The 21054-nt window shown below is 33.2% G+C and overlaps 1 protein-coding gene across 2 annotated transcripts in view; it reads left to right on the forward strand.

Moving 5' to 3' along the window:
* Positions 1-21054, forward strand: part of BRIP1 (BRCA1 interacting helicase 1) — a 184034-nt gene that overhangs the window by 37968 nt on the left and 125012 nt on the right. For both annotated transcript variants that reach the window (XM_025440646.3, XM_049114156.1), the window contains exons 7-9: positions 11813-12103; positions 16669-16890; positions 20232-20431. In XM_025440646.3, coding sequence (XP_025296431.3) covers positions 11813-12103; positions 16669-16890; positions 20232-20431 — 713 coding nt within the window. The remainder of the gene's footprint in view (positions 1-11812; positions 12104-16668; positions 16891-20231; positions 20432-21054) is intronic.

A 21054-nucleotide genomic window follows, 5' to 3' on the forward strand; every position in this document is an offset into this window, starting at 1 on the left:
TGTTAAATTTCTTACCAACTTTTTTTTTTCAGGTTTAATGAGGTGTAATTAAGAAATAAAATAATAAGATATTTAAAGTATATATCATGATGACTTGATATACATATAGTTTGTGAAAGGATTTGCCTCATCTAATTAAAACATCCTGTTACTACTTAAATATATTTTTAAGTTGATTCCTAGAGAATTTATCTCTCCTTTCTATATAATTGGGATTTTGATCTTTAATTGCATTTTCTAACTTGTTATGGTTTTATATATGAAGATTATTGATTGCTTTTTTTTTTACTGAATTACATTTACTGTGTTTTTTTACCAAACCACATCAATGAATTCTTTTATTTTAATAGTTCCAATAAATTTTCTTAGGTTTTCCAAGTATGTAATCATATGCTCTGTAAACAGTGATGATTTTATCTCCTTCACAATTTTATATAATACCTTCCAAAGTTACATGTGATAATAGTAATGGAAGAATCATATCTATTATCCAGAATAGGACAGTTTTGAGAATGGAGGTGGTAGGGGGCATTATTAATAATAAACTGTAAAAGTAGGTATAAACTGAGATTCTTCCAGGCATATTGAGAAATAATGGTCATCATTGTCTTCTTTGAGACATTAATGAGAAAGCTTCTAGGGTTTCTTCATTAAGGATGAAAGTGGCTTTTGAAAATTACATATATATATGTATATGCACACATATATACATATGTAAAATTCATATGGAAATTAAATGGAAATCATATATAAATATGTTAAATTATATAAGTTATAGGTTTATATGTAAATTATAGATTTAATTAAATATTATACATATAATTTTGTCATGGTTGAGGAGAATCATTTCTATTCAGCATTTTCATCAAGAATGAATATTAAACTATGCATATGAATATGGTTTTTCACATTTTTTAATACATTAAACTATATTAAATTAACTGAATTATCCTTTTGTTCTTGACTTCTTGGTTGTGTGTATGTGTACATGTGTACAAGAATCCTATTTATTATACATATAGAATTCATTGTTTTTGATCTCTTCATATTTTTCATTAGAAAAAGTTTATCTTGATTTGCTTTAGAATCAATGTAGTACTTGTTTTATAAAAAAGAATTTGTAAATTTTCCTTACTTTAAAAATATTAAGAAAATTTCATACACAAAGCCAACAGAGGACTGTTGATATGAGGATATAATGAACCCCCTTGTGGCCATCACTCAGCTTTTACAGTTATTCATATTTTGCCATTTTACCTCCTCTATTTTATTTACCCTTTGCCATTATTTTTTTTTTCTTTTTTTTTTGGAGGGGGATCAAAAGAGGAAAGAGTGAGGAACTGGGACTTATTTTTTTTCAAAGGTTTTATTTTTAAGTAATCTCTAAACCCACTGTGCTTAACTGACTGAGCTACCCAGGCATCCCCAATTATCTCTCTTTATAATAATGGATCAGGATCATGTTTTCATGTCACCTAATATTCTTTTGCATCATTTTTAATGACTACATTGCATTTTGTTGATTGACTGTTCTTATAATTTATGTTTATAGTCTGTGGCTGGATATTTAGGTGAGTCATTTTCTTTCACTATGCTAGTTATTTAATGGGTTTTATTAAGTTGAAGACTCAGAGACTACGTCAATTTAGGGAAAGTTTCTTGTTATTGCGTGATAATTTCAACCCTTAATCAGGAATGATTTCTTTTGAAGAAGTAGAAGCGCACTAAAAGTAGGGTAAAACAGTAAATACAGTTGCCCTTATTAGAACTCAAAAGTTTTTAGGAAGCTTTTTTCTTTTCTGTGGGGCCTTGAGTTAGTCTTCTCTGCCTCTCTCTGTAGAATTCTCTCATTTTTTTCTCCGTCATGTGAGTTTACCATAACATCACAGAATGGAAGCCTTGAAGTCTTATGAAAGGCTTGTCTGTTCTTCTTGTCTGTTCCTATAGTTAATCTAAATGCCCCAGTTACAAGTTCCTGGGAAGGTGAATGTTACTGGTCTTGCTATGCCTAGGAGTATTTTGGGCTTGGTCATGTGTTATGACGTCTGCCTTTTTAGCAGGGGCTAAAGATGATGAACTCTTTTACAAATATAGGGTTGGGGCACCTGGGTGGCTCAGTTGGTTAAGCGACCAAATCTTGATTTTGGCTGGGGTCATGATCTCAAGGCCATGATATCGAGCCCTGTATCAGCTCCACACTCAGTGTAGTCTGCTTGTCCCTCTCCCTCTACCCGCTTGCACTCTCTGTCTTTCAAATAAATAAATCTCAAAAAATAAAAAAGAATATAGGGTTGGACACGTCTTAAAGGGTGCCTAACACAACATCTTTATCATGTACACTAAATTCTTATATATATAAAAATACATACCATTCTTGTCCATCTTCCTTTCCAGATATTTTTTGGTTACTCTAATTTGTCTTCCAGATTAAATTTAGAACCTGTTGTAGTATTTTAAAACTTCATTGATAGGGTTTATGGCCACATACAACTGTTTAATTAAAATTAAAATGTGGCTCCTTAGTTGCACTAAGCACATTTCCAGTACTCACTAGCCCCAGGTAGTAGTTAGTAGCAAGTGTATTGAATAGTGCAAGTACAGAGCATTCCATCATCACAGAAAGTTTTATTGCGTAGTGCTGCCTTCGAGCCTTGTATATTGATAATAACTTATCTGTATTGTAATGCTCGTGAAAAAGTAAAAAATCTCTATTTTGTGTAGGTTTTGCTTGTAGCATTTTGGTCAATTATGTGGGGATGATGATGTCATAGGATAGCTTTGTTTTCTCATTTTAAAAGATTCATTGAAGGAAGTTTGAAAAATATGTAAGTGCAGTTGGATTAATTTTCACCAGCCAAATAATACATCTTTTTACCATAGTTTCTTTATTTGATTCATACCTGATTATTTGGATTTCATAATCGATGTAGTTTTGTTCTAGAAGAGCACATAAGTATTTTTCTAGTATCATATCAAGAGGTACATTGATGCCACTTTGTCTGACCACTGTATCATTTGACCATTTGGTTAAACTGATGATTACTAGGTGTCCATGCTAAAGGCACATTTTTCTTTTCAATTACTAAATAATAGGGTGATATTTGGAGGTCATTTGACCATTTGGTTAAACTGGTGATTACAAGGTGTCCATGCTAAAGGCACATTTTTCTTTTAAATTAATAAGTAATCCATAGGGTGATATTTGGAGGCTGTGTGAATATCTTGTTCCCCAACAACTTTTCACTCAATGATTTTAGCATCCATTTAGGTAGCTCTAGGGTATCAGTTTTTACATAGGAGTTGCAAAATGATGATTTAAAAAATTCTTTCATTCTGTTTACATACAATATTTAGCTGACATTCTGTTCTTTAAGGGGGAGCTTTCCCTTTTCCCCTCATATTCTTTGATTCTTCTTTTTCTTCTCTATTTGTTGTAAACACCCCACGTAGGTCCCAGGAATTGGCCAGTGTGACTTACTATGTTTGAGACTTCTATGTAAAGTGCTGTTAAACCAAGAGAATTTTTGGTTTCTAGCAGTCTGGTCATTTTTATCATGTATTTATTCTTAAAATAAGAATTTTTATAGAATATAATTGTTAAAATTTATGCAAAAAATTATACCACTTTGGATCTTTTTTGATTAACTGTACTGAAACATAAACTTTTCAGAAACTGGGGCAACTGTGTTAAGGAATTCCCATTTACACCAGGCAAGAAAGTAAACAGTAAGTGGAGAGTAGGGTAACAAACACTTATGGTATCAAGAAACAACCGTGAAAAGGATCTGTCTTAATGTGCTAGCCCATTGCAGTTTAACATATTGCTTACAACCTTCACAATAGAATTTGAGTGACTTCAGTTACACATTCCAGGAGACTGGCAGTCTGTTACAATCAGAGTCTGAACTTTAGAGCAGGCTAATTTACAGCGATGGGATGAAGAAAGTTGTGGATTTGTATTACACACTCTCACCTGACACTGTATCTGATCCCTTACCTGCTGATTGACATCTTGAATGAGCTCTTTGAAGCAAGTTCCAGCTTAATTAAAACGTTTGCTTGGTTAGCAGTGATCTGTGAAAGCCTGTGATAAATATTGAATCAAGTTCACCTGCTGGTTGCTGTGAGTGGATAAACAGCTGCTTTGTGCAGTTTAATCATGAAACTGGCAGTAGAACACTACTGTTTGAATTTTTAAAAATAGTTGAAAAGGTATAGTCATGTCACTTTTGCTATCTCACTAGAGTGTATGCTTATGTGAGATTTTGTACAACAGGCATTCGGTACCTGTTTATTTTAAATTTTTAAAGATTTTATTTATTTCTACATGAGGGTCAGAGAGGGAGAGAGAGGCAGAAACATAGGGAGAGGGAGAAGCAGGCTCCATGCAGGAAGCCCAATGTGGGACTCTATCCTGGGACTCCGGGATCACACCCTGAGCCAAAGGCAGATGCTCAACCGCCGAGTCACCCAGGCATCTCTCAGTACCTGTTTAGATGGCTTGGACAACAGCAATTGGTTGATAAATATTAACAATAAACCCTCTTTTTTATGCCTCAAAGATTGTAGTATAAGTCTGTCTTCATTGGCTTTTTACCACTAGCTTTTTATGTGCATGGCATTCTGAAATGAAAAAGGGCAATATTTTGCTTTTTTTTTTTTAATATTTTGCTTTTTTGCCAAGTTAAATGGTAGATGAAAATGATCCTGTTAAAGCTTTGTGCTTTGTTTTTTAAATGTTTGTTTGTTTGTTTGTTTGTTATGTATGAGAGACAGGCAAAGGGAGAACCAGGCTCCTCGCTGGGAGCCCAATGCAGAACTCGATCCCAGGACCCTGGGATTACGCCCTGAGCTGAAGGCAAATGCTCAACCAGTGAGCCACCCAGGCATCCCTGAAACTTTGTTTTGAGATTTAAGTTTATGAATTCAAGCTTTCCCACAAAAGTTGTTATTATGTATTTTATAACAACCTGAGGAACTCTTTTAGTTTTTTTTTCATCTCTAAAATGGAGTTAGAAGTAAACAGTGGCAATAAACTAGGTGTTTTAGAATTATGGTAATATTAGGTAATTAACAAACATAAAAGAGAAATTAATTTACAAGCAGTGGAGGAACCTTTGTAAAATTGTCTTCTTTGGGTTATCAATTTGTTCATTCCCTTACAGAATAAATTTGGCCAAGTTGGTTGTAAAGAAAATGCTGTTTCTGTTTGATTTTCTTTATAAAATCAGACATAAGTTCTGGAATACAGAGCTCACCCAGTAAGTCATAGTCTTCTTGAGCACCTGAGGAAAGTTTGTACTTTTTGGAAATGCACTCAAAATTGTGTCTGTAGTTTTGGGTGATTTCAAACCCTGTCTCCTGTAACAGTTCATGGACCCTAAATTAAGAACCTATTTCCTAATAAATTAGGTTGAAACATTTTGGTCAAGAGGTATTAAGATGGAAGCTATTCTGCTTTTTTTTTTTTTTTTTTTTCTTTTTAAGATTTTATTTATTCATGAGAGACAGAGGCCCAGGCAGCCGAAGAAGCAGGCTCCATGCAGGGAACCCGACTCAGGACTCAATCCCAGTTCCCCAGGATCACCCCTGGGGCTGAAGGTGGCGCTAAATCACTGAGCTACCCAGGCTGCCCACTATTCTGCTTTCATAAGCAGCTGAGGAAGAACCAGAGTAGACTGCATTTGCTGTGCTAGGTTTCTTTTTAAGTACTGGTTAACATTTTCAGGTGTATTGTCTACTATAATCCTTAGCTCTAAAAATTATCTACTACAGTGGGGGTTCCTAATTCTGTATCTAAAGTTTTATAGTTTTATTCCTATCATCAATTTGTTTGGAATTTTATGGGGAGAATAAAATTTAATTTCTCTTCGGTATGTTCAACATTGTTTTTTTTTTTTATGTTTATGTTGATACCTGCAACTCTAGTTTTTATTTTTTTCATTATAGACAGTATCATATTGATTGAAAAACATCCACAATTTATCCATTCTTCTGTTGATACATTTAGCTTGTTTTCCTCACCATTAAAACAATGCTGCAAAAAATATCCCTATTGTATTTGTCTTAATGTGCAAGAGTTTCTCTCATATATATACTTAGCAGTGTCATGCTGGGTCAGAGTGTCTATGTATCTTTGATTCACTAGATCAACAGTTTACAATGTGTCACCTATACTTGTGTCAGCAGTGTGTGAGTTGCTTCATATCTTCTCTAACATCCTATCTGATAGGTGGGAAATTGAATCGAATTAGGATTTTAATTTGCATTTTCCTAATTAGTTATGAAGTTAAGCATTAAATTACATTTCTTTTCTGATGTTTATTGGCCTTTCAGCTATTCTCTTCTGTGATTTTTTGTTGTTGTTCTTGGCCATCTAGGGATTTGTCTTTTAAAATTCATTTGTTGAAATTCTTCATATGTTATGGATCCTGGTTCTTGGTTATATACAGTGCAAATATCTTCTCTTAGTCTGTGCTTCTTTCTTTCTTTTTTTTCTTTCTTTCCTTCTTTCTCTCTCTCTCTTTCTTTCTCTCTCTTTCTTTCTTTCTTTTATAAAGTGGAGTGCTATTTTAAATAGAAATTTTACATTTTAACAAGATTGCGTTTTTAATCATTGTGTTTTTGGTATGTTAAGAAACCTTTCCCCACATTGGGGTCATAAAAATATTTTCTTATACAGGGCCAGAAACCTTATTTACCACAAAACATAAAATATTTACTTTCTGACCCTTTACAGAAAAAGTTTGTTGTTATGTGCTTTAACGAGTCTCTTAATTGAGAATTTTGTTGTTTTTTTTCTTGAGGAATAAAGTGTAAATCTTGTTAGAAAATATTTGATTTAAATGTCAACCAATAATAAGTTAAAATAGTTTTTTGAAGTAAATTTTATAGCTTACCTTTAGGAATATTTTGTAATTGCATTCAGTAAATAATGCACTTAGAGTACTGACTTTAAACATTTCTCTAATTCATGAATGAAACTGGTATTGATAAACTCCAAAAACTGCGCTTTGTAGAATAATTAAAGAGAGAAACATTGTCAGTGAGATGAGGTGACCCTTGTCCTTCTACTTGACTTGATAGATCGGGAATTCTAATATTTCTTGAGTGAATGAATGAGATAGTATATATATATAGTGTTTAGCACAGGGACAATCTTAATGACTGATAGTTATTATTATTATTTTTTAAAGATTTTATTTATTTATTCATGAAAGAGAGAGAGGCAGAGGGAGAGGGAGAAGCAGGCTCCATGCAGGGAGCCCAATACGGGACTCGATCCCGGGTCTCCAGGATCATGCCCTGGGCGGAAGGCAGGTGCTAAACCGCTGAGCCACCCAGGAATCCCCAGTTATTATTAATAATGAATATATCAGGTTATGTGTTTGTTGCTCACAACTATAAAGTGCCCCAATTATTAGCATAACAAAATGATTTTTCTTTTTGGCCTTGAAAATAACAGATTGCTGTGTACTTTTTCTTTTAAAAGGTAAACTTTTTATTTTGAAGTACCTTTTTGACATATGAAGAACTTCAAATTAGAACATCAGTTATGCATCCTTTGGATAAATACAATGTGGTACATGTATAGTACTTGACTTGGGGACATTAGTCACAGTCCACCAGTTAAAAAAAAACTTAAGTTATAGTCATGTGCAAAACAACGTATTTAATGAGTGAGTTATATAAAGAAATGTAAGACATAGTTTCTCTCCTCAAGGAATTTGCAGTGTGATTGACAGACAATACATGCACATGTGGAAAGTTCCAGAAAAGTATGTAATTATTTCATGGATCTAGTTTTCCCTTTATTTCCTACAAATAAAATTCTTTTTGATCTTTTTTCCTCATTCTTATATATACTTTCTTATATACTTATTTTTCATACAAATATTCCCCTTTATGTCTGTGTTTAAAATCAGTTCATAGCGTCCTTTTAGGTTACCTAATTTTATGAATTAGCAAAATAGCTTCTCTGGCAATACAATAGTTTCTAGCTATTCCTTTATTATTTTCCATTTTTAAAATTTACAGTCACCATGCTCATTTTTATTTTTCAATTATTTAGGCATAGTAATTTTTATGTTGTTGTTCTTATGGGGAGAGGTTGGAGAAAATTATAAAACTTCAGACCTCGACATTGTATCTTAATCTACTTGAACTTGTAACTTTGTGAAAGGAATAGTGGCAAGGACTCAGAATTTGGCCTTTCTTTTAAGATAAGTCTTACAATCTTTCTTTATCCTTTCAAAAAATTTAGATACTTGTTTCTATATAATAAGAGAATAGGTAGGAATTGTTATACTTGAAAAGAGTTTTCTAAAATCCTTTGTTGTTGACCTTCTAAGAATAGTTTTGACTATTGTAAATTTGAAATTTATTTTTAAACAATTGACTCCTACATCTGGAAAGAATATAGCTGTCACACCCCCATGTGTCTCTTATGTTTCTCTTTATGGATGTAGGCTCCATGCTCAACGTGGGGCTTGAACTCCTGAGCCTAAATTCAGGAGTCGCATGCTCCACTAACTGAGCTGGCCAAGTGCCCCTATAGTTTTTTTGTTTAGTTGGTTGTTTTTTTCTCTTTAAATAATAATGGAATTTTGGTGTTATTCTGGTTGAGTTTTCTTGCCTTTTGTTGAAGTAAAAGGACTCTAGACAGTTTCTAGGTATAGAAGTAGCCATCTCTTAAAGAGTTTGGCTCTGCCACTCAGTGTAGCCTATTTCAGGTTTTAGAGATTACAGGTTTTGGAGAGCCTATATGTTTTATCTTTCTTGACATTCAGATGTGTTTGATGAAAGTGAATACTTTTTAATTTATTCTCCGTTTCCTAATGCAATCTCTGTAAATTCAAAGGTCAAAAACAAAAGGAAAGTATCCCTGTGAAAGACAAACCTGATAGCTTGTTAGCAGGAGAAAAACTCAATGAAAGGTACAAAAGTATTTAATTTTGTTCTTTTATTATTTCAAGACAGCTAGGTCAAAGGATTTCAGAGAGAGGCCATAAAGTGTTAGCCTATTAGTTGAATTGGAAGATATTATGACCTCCTGCCATTGCTGCTTTCAGTATTCTTTCTCTGGTTTTCCTACAGAATTGAAAGTTGGGGGTTTTTTTGATGCAAATAATTCTTTTGCCACTAAAAAAATGTCTTTTTGAAGTCTCTGTTCTCTTGCCACAGTTTTTTTTTTTTCTGTATTAAATATGACTATACCAAATCCTTTAAATGGAAACTTCAATAGAAGATCACATCTGAAGAAATAATTCCTCTTTAATATTGCAAAGGAAAAAGAATCAACTTTCTTAATTTCCATCTTCTATAATAACTTGCCCAACCACTCACTGAAAAACCATATTCTTGAGAGTCAACCTCAAATTCGTAGATGACATAATTACTTCAGACCACTGTAAAACATAATGAACAAAAACATGTTTAATATAAAAGTAGTCCTAGTTTATAATTTTCTCAGTTATAGAGTGAAAATAGGATTTAAGGTACCTAAATAAAGCTGCTCTAATGGGAAAAGTTTTCTGAAACCATTCTCTATCTTTTGTTTTGTTAGTTACAGCTACTATCATAACATTTTAAGATAAGGAGATCCTTTTTTAAAATTATTAATGCCAAATTCATCCCTTTTAAGAAGTAAAAAGTTCTAATACAAAACAAGTTATAAAACTATGTAATAACATTCCTTTTTATTTGAAAAAATTATATGGGAGATATATATGAAGGTCTAAGTTATATATTAAATTATTTGTCATAGGTGGTTGACTTATTTTGTTTATTTCAATATTGTTTGGACTTTTGGTTAGAAAAAAGAATTAAATATAAGGTGTAGATGAATTAACATAAAATAAAAGGTGTAGATGATAAAGCTTTAAGTGGAATTGATGTTGAAAGTGTTTCATCAGAAAGATTTTCTAAGCCTTGAGAGAAGACCACTTTATTGGATTACTTTTGTGCTTGGATATGATATTTACATGTAGTATATAGCCATGCATTAGACGTTAGCATTCCAATATTCAATTTAATATTCAGTATTTAATTTATTGTATCATAGGAAAGAGATATAGTATAATTGAGTGAAAAGATTGAAGGTACAGAAAAGTAAACTTAATTCTGCTACCTAGAGTTATCTTAATTCATTTACTAGGTTAATTAATTAATGTGATAATTGCAAAGGCCAAAAAAATATTCAGTCAGAAATATCATGATATAATTTGCATTCCATTTTCTGTGTGACCATAAATTGTTGGATATTGCAACATATGTAACATAAACCACATGTCAGCTGTTTCCTGCCTCACTGTTGACAAGAGCCCCATTCATAACTCTTCTTTTTATCCTTTCAGTGAATAAGTAATTATTCAATATAGAAGGCAGGATATTTGGAACAGGCTATTTAATGTGGCAGCACTCTGTAATGAAATCTGCTGCTACTAGCAACCTGAGAAGGGAATGTAACAATTCCAGCATGGCTGTAACTTTATCTGCTTTGACTGACTGTTTATTTGGCACATCAGTGAACCTTTTATCCCACTGAGTGACAGCTCCAGAAGGGTCACATTTACATCCATTCTATCATGTATTGTAATATTTAATGGCGGACAAGGTTGAGCGAGACTGGGAGTAATTTGAACTTGCTTTTCCACTGAGTTGAGGCTAAAAGACAGCTTGATCCCCAGTATTGTGGTATAACATACTATGACTTAGCATTTGTTTATGAAGGCTACTCTTACTGATTATAATTTTTAAAAAAATTGAGTAAAATGGTGTATTTGTTCTATTGAACTAAAACTCTACAGCACAAATTCTCTTAAGCAACTAAAACTCTACAGCACAAATTCTCTTAAGCAACTGTGGTATTTAGCTTTTTTTCCTTCTCAGTCACCATTCCTATAAACTAACTATTTCATAGTATTTCTTTTTAAATGAGGCTACATTTTGTCTCATTTATATAGCAATTGAGGTTGAGGAATGGGTGGTTAATAACCCATGATTCTAATATATAGCATTAAAGTTTTTATTTTATTTTTGAGTTTGGAAACAGAAGAGAAAAATCAGGTAAATAATGGACCACATTCCTGCTATTCCTTATGATAGTGTGTTTAAGGAGACATTTATCTAATGATTCCAATTATGGAACTGAATTATGAGTAAAATTGTCCAGAAAAAGCTATCCTGAATAATTTTCTGATGGATTTGAATTCCATGACAGGTAATTGAATTTCAGGTATACTTGTTCCACACAAGCAACCTGCCTTCATTATTAAATATTAATAGCATTCATTTGCATCCCTTTGCTAGAGAATAGTTCTCTTGTTTTTAATGATATTTTAGATTCAACTTGATTATTTCTATTTTTTGTAAGTTATTGTTTAAAGTGCTCTTTAAAATATTGGTATAGAATATTTGAATGTGCTATGCCGTGAACAAAAATAGCACTATCAACTCTAAATTGTAGTATCATGAGTTCACTTATAGCCTAAGCAGAAATGAAAACTGTCCTCCATTTTGTCTTATTTTTATAATTAGAATTAAAATCTACCTAAAATGTTTGGAATTCAAGAGTTAGAATGATATGTTAGAAAGCCATGTAAATATGGAAACATCATTTATAACTTTTAGGAGTACAAGAAAACCAATTTGAAATGGAAAACTTCCAAGTTTTAGATGATGTAATATCTTGACATTTCTCTTTATTTGACAATTGTGATTTATTACATAGTGGTTCTGATTCTATGAGAGGTTTAATAACATTTTTTGTGATATACCAGACATGAGTTGTCTTTTTTTTCCTTTGTTACAGCCCCCCGGTCACTGTTCCAGGTGTTGTTGTTCTACTAAACAAGGAAGCAATCAAGATTCCTCAAATACCACTAAGAAGGATCATGGCGGGAAATCCAAGATACCCAAAATATATTTTGGGACACGCACACACAAACAGATTGCTCAGATTACTAGAGAGCTCCGGAGGACAGCGTACTCAGGGGTCCCAATGACTATTCTTTCTAGCAGGGACCATACTTGTGTTCATCCTGAAGTAGTAGGTAACTTCAACAGAAATGAGAAGTGCATGGAATTGCTGGATGGAAAAAATGTGAGTAAAGTTATTTTGTTTTAGAGAAAAAAATATGGCTGAAAAGATTCTATTACTCATTTTTTTACATGTTCATTTTGTGTTTTATATGTGTATTTCCACTGATAATCAAATAACTTATAAAAATCAAATTAATTGCTAGTATTGTTAATTTTTGAAAAAGAATTTTACCACAAGAAAACTTTTCTTCAAGTTTAGAATGATAAATTTTGGTTCTAAAGCTTGGGGGTGTTTAATTCCTTGAAATTAATTTCTGTTTTGGTCAGATGTTTTTTTACCTCTTTGAAATCTCACTATCAAAAATAGTCAAATGTTGGGTGATGTCATAGGAGATAAAAGTATTTAAATAATTTAGTCTAATTTAATCAGTTAATTATTTCGTATATTTAAAACTTCAAGAGAACATAGTTTATTTAGACTCTCTGAGTAAATAAATTTTAGTTGAATGAGAAATATAGTGATTATCCTATGTTTTAATTTTAATACAAATTTCTCTTTCAAAAAATAAATTGAATTATTAAAGTTAAAGATATGTCATTGGTGGTTTTGAAGACCTCCAGGAAAATCTTTAATACGAATTTGGTCAAGGTAGAAATTGAGAAGTCTTTCTTAGTAAAAACATAATTTTTTTGGCAGTATTAATTTGGTAGTCTGTGTACAGTTTAATAACTTGCTTAATCTGAAGTTAGAAGTATGGAATATACTGAGAAATTATTTGTGAACCATAAATTGATAGTCTATGAAATGACCAATGATAAATTAATATACTTTGAAAGTTCTTTCACTAGTATTTTGTCAAACAGAGTTGGTTCCCCACAAAAAGCTAGGAGCCATAGCCCCTAGAGTTTCATTTAATTGATATATCACCTTCTACCATGTAATGTGAATAAATTATTTTGTATCGTGCATTTCTTTCTCAATGCTTATAAATAATTGAAGATACCTGCTTTTGGTTATTTGTCTTGACTTAATTCTGCCTCAGAATGGTTTGCTCATAGGCATACATGAACATTTTTTTTTTGTTCCCAAGTCCTTAGGGTAATTTGGTATTGTAATGATGCCCAATTACAAAGTCACTATAGGTGTCTCTGTTTACTATGACTGAATTACCAAAGTGAAATGATAAATAGACAACTGACAGTTTGAGTGAAAAAGAGTTTAAAGTGTGATAACACTTGAATTGACAGACTCCTCTCAGGGTTATGTTACACTGCTAAAATGGATGGGCCATTCTGGTTTTGCTATCAGCCTGCACAGGAGTGTCATTCTAAGTGCCCTTAAAGTGTAAACTTTCCGATTTTTTGGCTTGATCCAAAGGCACATGTGTTTTTATTCACTGTTTCTTTTATGAAACTGCTCCTATGATGGAAAAGCAATGCGCTTATCTCTTAAAAGTTAATTTTTGTTTCACTTAAGAACAAATAATTTTAACTAGCTCCAGAAATAATTCTAGAAAATTATTTTAGGTATGAAAGAATATGTTTTTTGTGAAGATGGAATTTAACAGTTAATAATCATCTACTCTAAAGGCATCTTGGTGATCATTTTACACAATTACAAGCTTTCAGAATAGTACCAAAGATAGTTGGAATAAGAAATGATGAATATCATATTATTAAACTCAATCTGTATTGAAGTCAGTATGAAAGATACTTGGCACGTTTCCATCTGTTTATGGACCCTAGAATCAGGATTTTAGAGGTGGAAGAAACCTTAGAAATGGTAGTCTTTGGGTCAGAGGAATCTTTAAAAGGCTTCTGGTTCATTTACTCTTTTGATGCCTCATCACCTGAGAAAAATGGGCCCTGAAGTTTGCTCTGGGTCTAACAACTAGTTAGCAAGAAAGACAACTTTTCTGATTCTTCGTCATTGTTATTTTAATTACACTAGAAGCAAAACAAAAGATGGCATTATGGTATGAGGAAGTTGACCCTGTATGGAGGGTAAAAAAAGAAAGCAGAGATGGGACACAGTGAATGAAAGTAATATAGAGAATGAACTAAATAAATAAATAAAGGTTAGGTAAGTTCTTTTCTCAATTCTTATTTTTAGTACCATGGAGAACCAACTAGTAGCGTCCCCTTACGTGGCTGAATACAAAGCTTTAGAACTAGTTGTCGTCCCTCAGCTGACCATGCCTTGTTCTTGGATTTGTTGACATTCTTTTATAGGTGATGAACATTTTATGCTTTACTCCATTTCTAGTAATTTCTAGGTACTTTTGTGAATATAATGAGTACACATGTTTAAAATATGTAAAAATATAGATTTGGCTGTTGGATAGTTTGTAGATAAGCATATATGTATTATATATGTAATATTATTTTCACTTGTTAAGGACCACAAACTAGGAAAGATAAATATTGGATTTCAAAATCACATTTAATTTTTTTATTGGTACCTAGAATTAATTAAATAAAAATGACCCATCAGTTTTCAATGACTTCAGTCCCAAATGACAATTGAAATAGAAAATAATATATTTATAGTTAGAAGACTCCAAATTACAGAAAGCAATAAAATGAAAAGAGGACCTCTCCTTTTTGCTCCTTACATTCTTTTAACCCTTCAGGGAAATTGCTCTAAGGTTTTTTTATATAGTCTTCCAAAACACTTAAAATATGTATTTGCTAAAATGTGTATATATTCTTTTAAAAGCCTAAACATATTGGCATATAGACAAATCTGACACATTTCTTAGGGCTATATCTTTTACATAAATTTACCATAAGTTGTTTAACATGTCTGCTTCAAAAAAAAAATGTCTGCTTTTGATAGATATTTGGTTTACTTTCAAATTTTTGGCTGTTTAACAGTGCATTATATATATATATATATATACATATATATATATGTGTATATATATTCACATTAATGGTGAAATGTTAAATTTTGATAGTTATTGACAAAATATGTGCTTCTAACAGAAGTAATTTATACTTCCACTAATGGTGTACATTTATACTACTAATTTTATACATCTTTTAATGGGATATGATACACTATTGCTAGGACTGGGTTTTTATCAAGCATCTTATTTTTGATTAGCATATATTGATAAAATTTTTTACTTCTGGTAATAGAATGGCAAAGGACATTAGTAGATAGTACATGAAAGAAGAAATGCAAATTACTGTTTAAGCATGTTAGAATGTTCACAGAGTACAATAGCAGTGTTAAACCTTGCTAGAAGGAATAAAAAAGGGATCTCTGGGTGGCGCAGCGGTTTGGCGCCTGCCTTTGGCCCAGGGCGCGATCCTGGAGACCCAGGATCGAATCCCACATGGGGCTCCCGGTGCATGGAGGCTGCTTCTCCCTCTGCCTGTGTCTCTGCCTCTCTCTCTCTCTCTGTGACTATCATAAATAAATAAAAATAAAAAAAAAAGGAATAAAAACACAAATCAAAGCAAGAAGATTCTAGTTTTTAACCTTTAAAATAGGTAAAGATAATATTAGTGTTGATAAAGATACAGAAAAAGTGTTGTAAAGTGGTATACACTTTCTGGAGGATAATTTGGTGGTATAGTTTTCATGAAGCTTAAAAATACTTTATACTGTTGGATCCCATAATGCCATTTCTAAAAATGTATACTAAGAAAATATTTAGAAATGTGCATAGAAGTGCTCATTGCAGCATTATTTATAATGCAAAAATTGGTAACAGTCTAAATGCCCAACAATAATGAAACTGGTTTATAACTATTAACACAATGTACATATGTGGACACTGATGAAAAACTACTTAGTGATGTGAGAAAATATTTCTGATAGGATTTTTAATAAAATCAGATGGAAAAACAGTGATTCCAGTTTTATAAAAAATGTTTCTTATGGCTAACTTGTTAATCCTTGATGCCTTGGGAAACTTTGCTTTGTTTTCATTATTTTAATATTGGGTTACATTTTAGAGATGTATCCATATATACATATGTACAGAAGAGGTATAAATGAAATACATCAAAATGTTACTAGTACATGCTTTATGTGATAGAATTATAGATAATTTAGTGGGGTTTTTTTGGTGCTCTTTTGTATCTTACAGATATTTTGTTGTGAACACTGTTTTTTTTTTTTCCCTAAGACATCCCCCCCCTCCTTTTCTCCTTTATTTCCTTTCTTTTTACTTATTTATATTTACTTAGGTAATACTATCTCATGGCTCAAACTGAAAATGTACAAAAGTGTCTATAGAGAAAAATCTCACTCATGTCCCCCCAAGTCACTTAGCTGTCATCTTTGAAAGCAAACAATGATACCATTGTTCTTGTGTATCCTTCAAGAAATATTTTTGCCAATATCACTTGAATCAGAACAATGGCACAACAAGCATAATTAAAAACAGTTTTTTCTGGTGAATTCGGGCTATCTAGAGCTATACTGATCTGGAGCTCTATATGAGCCAACTAACAGTTTCTTTAAAATGGTTGTGATTGTGGATATAATTTCTCTCCTGTAATATCTTTGCCTTGTGGCTTTAATGATGTTCTGAGAATTCTGAGATAAACTTGTTTTATTCCTTTGTTCCAGCATTGATTCACATTTCAGTAACACGTATTTGTTTTTAGGGCAAATCCTGCTATTTTTATCATGGTGTACATAAAATTAGCAATCAACACACATTACAGACTCTGCAAGGGATGTGCAAAGCCTGGGATATAGAAGAACTTGTCAGCTTGGGAAAAAAACTAAAAGCATGTCCGTATTACACAGCACGAGAACTAATAGAAGATGCTCACATAATATTTTGTCCTTACAACTATCTTCTAGATGCACAAATAAGGGAAAGTGTAAGTAGCTATGTGAAAATTAGAACTTTTCTCCTACTTACTAAGATACAAATGATCAATGTAAAGCTTTTAGATGTTTTACTTTTCACTTATTTTTTGCTTTATATTTATGTAAATGTATAAGCAGATTAGAGTACTGAAAACATATACAGAGGTATATTAAAAACGGAGTTTTAGATCTTGTCATTTTAATGTACAAAGTAATACATACTTTTAAGGACCCAATACTGAACTGGAGTTTTGATGGGGTTTTTCAGCCTTGTTAATAATGATATTGATAATTATTTGTTTTGGGGCGTGATAATTCTTTGTTGTGGTGGTTTATCTTGTGCACTGTAGGATGCTTAGCAGCATCTCTGGTTTTATCCACTAGACACCAGTGACACCCTTGTAGCTGTCACAATCAAAGATGTCTCCAGGGCAGTCTGGGTGGCTCAGCGGTTTAGCGCCACCTTCAGCCCAGGGCGTGATCCTGGAGACCCTGGATTAAGTCCCACGTCAGGTTCCGGATTGAGTCCCACGTCAGGCTCCCTGCGTGGAGCCTGCTTCTCCCTCTGCCTGTGTCTCTGCCTCTCTGTATCTCTCATGAATAAATAAATAAAATCTTTAAAAAAAAAATGTCTCCAGACATTGCCAGATATAACCTGTGGGGCAAAATTACTCCCAGTTGGGACCCATTAATAACTATCACTCCTTCCATTTATCAATAGTCAGAATTATTTTAAAACATTCATATGAAGAATCTGTAGTTTGAAGAACTTTGTGGGGAGAATATGTACACTATGCAAATTATGCTTTGTGAGTTTTTGAGAAAGTTTGGATATAGCATTTGTAATTTTGTGAGTTTTTGAGAAATAAAATTTGGATATAGCATTTGTGTTTATTTGCATGGGTCTTAGAACCATCCAGTTACAGCATCAGACAAAAAGTAATTAACTTAGGTGCTTTCTTCAGTTGAGCGTCTGACTCTTGATCTCAGCTCAGGTCTTGATCTCAGGGTCATGAGTTTGGACTCTGCTTTGGGCTTCATACTGGGCATGGAGCTTACTTAAAAAAAAAAGTGAATAACCTGGTATATTCACCTATTATTCCTCTCTTTAGATCTGACTGCACAACTCTCATTGGCTTTCTTTTTAAGCTTAAAATTCATAGGCATTATGTTTACTATCCCTGTCCTACCTCTTCTTTGGTTGCCTCTTTGCTAGGTTCCTTTCATTTGAGCCACTTGTACATATCAGTGGCAGGTCGGTCTTCCTAGTATTTCTTTTATTACATACTTCTTCTGATTAAAAAATCTGTTGCACTCTTGGCTCATGGGATAAAGTCTATATCTTTTTAAATATTATTTAATTTAAATTCAGTTAATTAACATATACTATATTATTGGTTTCAGATATAAAGGTCAGTGATTCAGCAGTCTTATATAATACCCACTGCTCATCACATCAGTGCTGTCCTTAATGTCCATTACCCAGTTACTCCATCCCTTCATCCCTCTCCCCTCCAGTAACCCTCAATTTGTTTCCTATGATTAAGGGTATCTCTTATGATTTGTCTCCCTCTCTGACTTCATCTTGTTTTGTTTTTACCTCCCTTCTTCCAGGATCCTCTGTTTTGTCTCTTAAATTCCACATAAGAGTGAGATCATATGATAATTGTCTTTCTCTGATTGACTTATTTCACTTAGCATAATACCATCTAGTTCTATCCACATCGTTGCAAATGGCAAGATTTCATTTTTGATGGCTGAGTAGTATTCCATTGTATATGTATACCACATCTTCTTTATCCATTCATCTGTCATTAATGTCTGTATCTGCTAAGCTTACTCTCAAGATGCTCAATAGTCTGGCTTAGATCTGCCTTCTCAGACATTTCTGCTACAAACTCCCAACTTAGCCCCTTCAAAAATTACCTCATAGTCCCCTGAGAATATCTTGTTCTTAACTTTATCTCTGCTTTTGATGATGCCTATATTGAAGTGCACTCCTCCTTTTGCTTTCCAAATCCAAATTCTACTCACCTTTTAATTATTTATTTATTTTGGGGAGCAGGGAGGGCACAGTGAAAGAGAAAGATCTTAAGCAGACTCCACACCCAGTGAGGAACCTGATGTGGGGCTTGATCTCATGACCCTAAGATAATGACCTGAACTGTAATCAAGAGTCAAATGAATGCTTATCCGACTGAGCCACCCAGGGACCTTTCTACTCATCTTTTTAAATGCCAATACGTTTCCTGTTCTTTCATGGTTCTTTTTCAGTCATCGTCAACTTTCTGTATATTTTTTCCTCAGAATAACTCACTGGCAATTGTTTTTTAACATTTCTTTGTATTAGCCAGGACTCTGAATTGCAAGTGACACAAACCCAGCTTCAGTAGAGCTTAAGAAAAAATGCTTGGCTGACTTTATTGTGATGGCTTTATTCTCAGTTTCTTTCCAGGTGGAACAAAGATAACCACAAATAGCCACCTAATCTGGAAAAAATTCATGATCTTATATTCATCACTCCAAATTTCTCTGATTGGCCTCCCTTAAATCTCATCTTCACTCTTCAACCCATGACCACAGAGGGATGGAATACTTTATTTAATTGACAAACCTGGGGGCACCTGGGTGGCTCAGTGGTTGAGCATCTGCCTTTGGCTCAGGATGTGATTCTGGGGTCCTGCTTCTCCCTTTGCCTGTCTCTCTCTCTCTCTCTCTCCCTCTCTCTCTCTCTCTCTCTCTCTTTCTCTCTCTCTGTGTCTCTCATGAATAAATAAATAAAATCCTTAAAAAAATAACTGACAAACCTGGATTCTGAGTCTATGTTTTGAAGGTGGTGATATCCCTTGATTAACGGATTAGCAGTTCTATCAATACCACATGGCATCTGGGAAAAACAATTCTCAAAATGAAGGATAGTAGGAACAACTAAAATGAAACAGATAAATGCTGTATTTATATTAGTATTTTCAGAGTCTCTTGAATATTGTATAATTATTTAATTTTAAAGTTTTTTTTTGTTCCTCTTTTAAAATTATGTCGGAGATTGCTTCATAGTGAGATTTTTATACCCTTTTGTGTGGCCAGCTGTACTTTAATCCAGATTCACTTAACATGTATTTTGGTTGATAGGTTTGTAAAGTATTTTGAGAATGAAAAATGGGAAACTGTAATGTTGAGCTAATATTTGTTAGCCTCATTAGTGCTTTAAAAGTGTTAAGACCTAGAATCAGTTACTTATATAATTATTCTTGCCACATTGGCCTATAATTGAAGTTTTAAATGAAATATCTTGCCTACTGCTGTTAAGTGCATTTTACTGAATGTTTTACAGAATTCTTTTGTCTTATAGATGGATATCAATCTGAAAGAACAGGTTGTCATTTTAGACGAAGCTCATAACATTGAAGACTGTGCTCGGGAATCAGCAAGTTATAGTGTAACAGAAGTTCAGCTTCGTTTTGCTCGAGATGAACTAGATAGCATGGTCAACAATAATATAAGGAAGAAAAACCATGAACCCTTACGAGCTGTGTGCTATAGCCTAATTAAGTAAGAACATTTGTTTAACAGTGTCATTTTTGCTGCCTTTATATTAAAAACATGTTTTATTATGCCATAGTATTTTTTTTTAAGATTTTATTTATTTATTCATGAGAGACGCAGAGAGAGAGGCAGAGACACAGGCAGAGAGAGAAGCAGGCTCCTTGTGTGGAGCCCAATGTGGGACTGAATCCCAGGACTCCAGGATCACGCCCTGAGCCAAACGCAACCACTGAACCACACAGGTGTCCGATATGCCATAATATTTTAATTAGTAAACTTTGAACTGGCAACTTAGGAAATAGATTGTTCCTTGCCTGTTAAACTTTTAGAAATAAGCCAGTCCAAACTTTTGTCTTGTTCAAAAGAATATAATAATAGATTTTTAAATTGATAATTATTAATTTGATTTCTAATTTAACAGAATAATTTAATAGCCTCCTGTATGATATATATGACATTGGGCTGAACATAAACTGAACATTAACATATTTTAAAATTTTGGGGCAGCCTGGGTGGCTCAGCAGTTTGGTGCCGCCTTCAGATTGGGTCCTGCGTCCGGCATGGAGCCTGCTTCTCCCTCTGCCTATGTTTCTGCCTCTCTCTCTCTCTCTCTGTGTCTCTCTCTGTCC

This window comes from Canis lupus, chromosome 9, assembly GCF_003254725.2.
Source record: "Canis lupus dingo isolate Sandy chromosome 9, ASM325472v2, whole genome shotgun sequence".
NCBI lineage: Eukaryota > Metazoa > Chordata > Mammalia > Carnivora > Canidae > Canis > Canis lupus.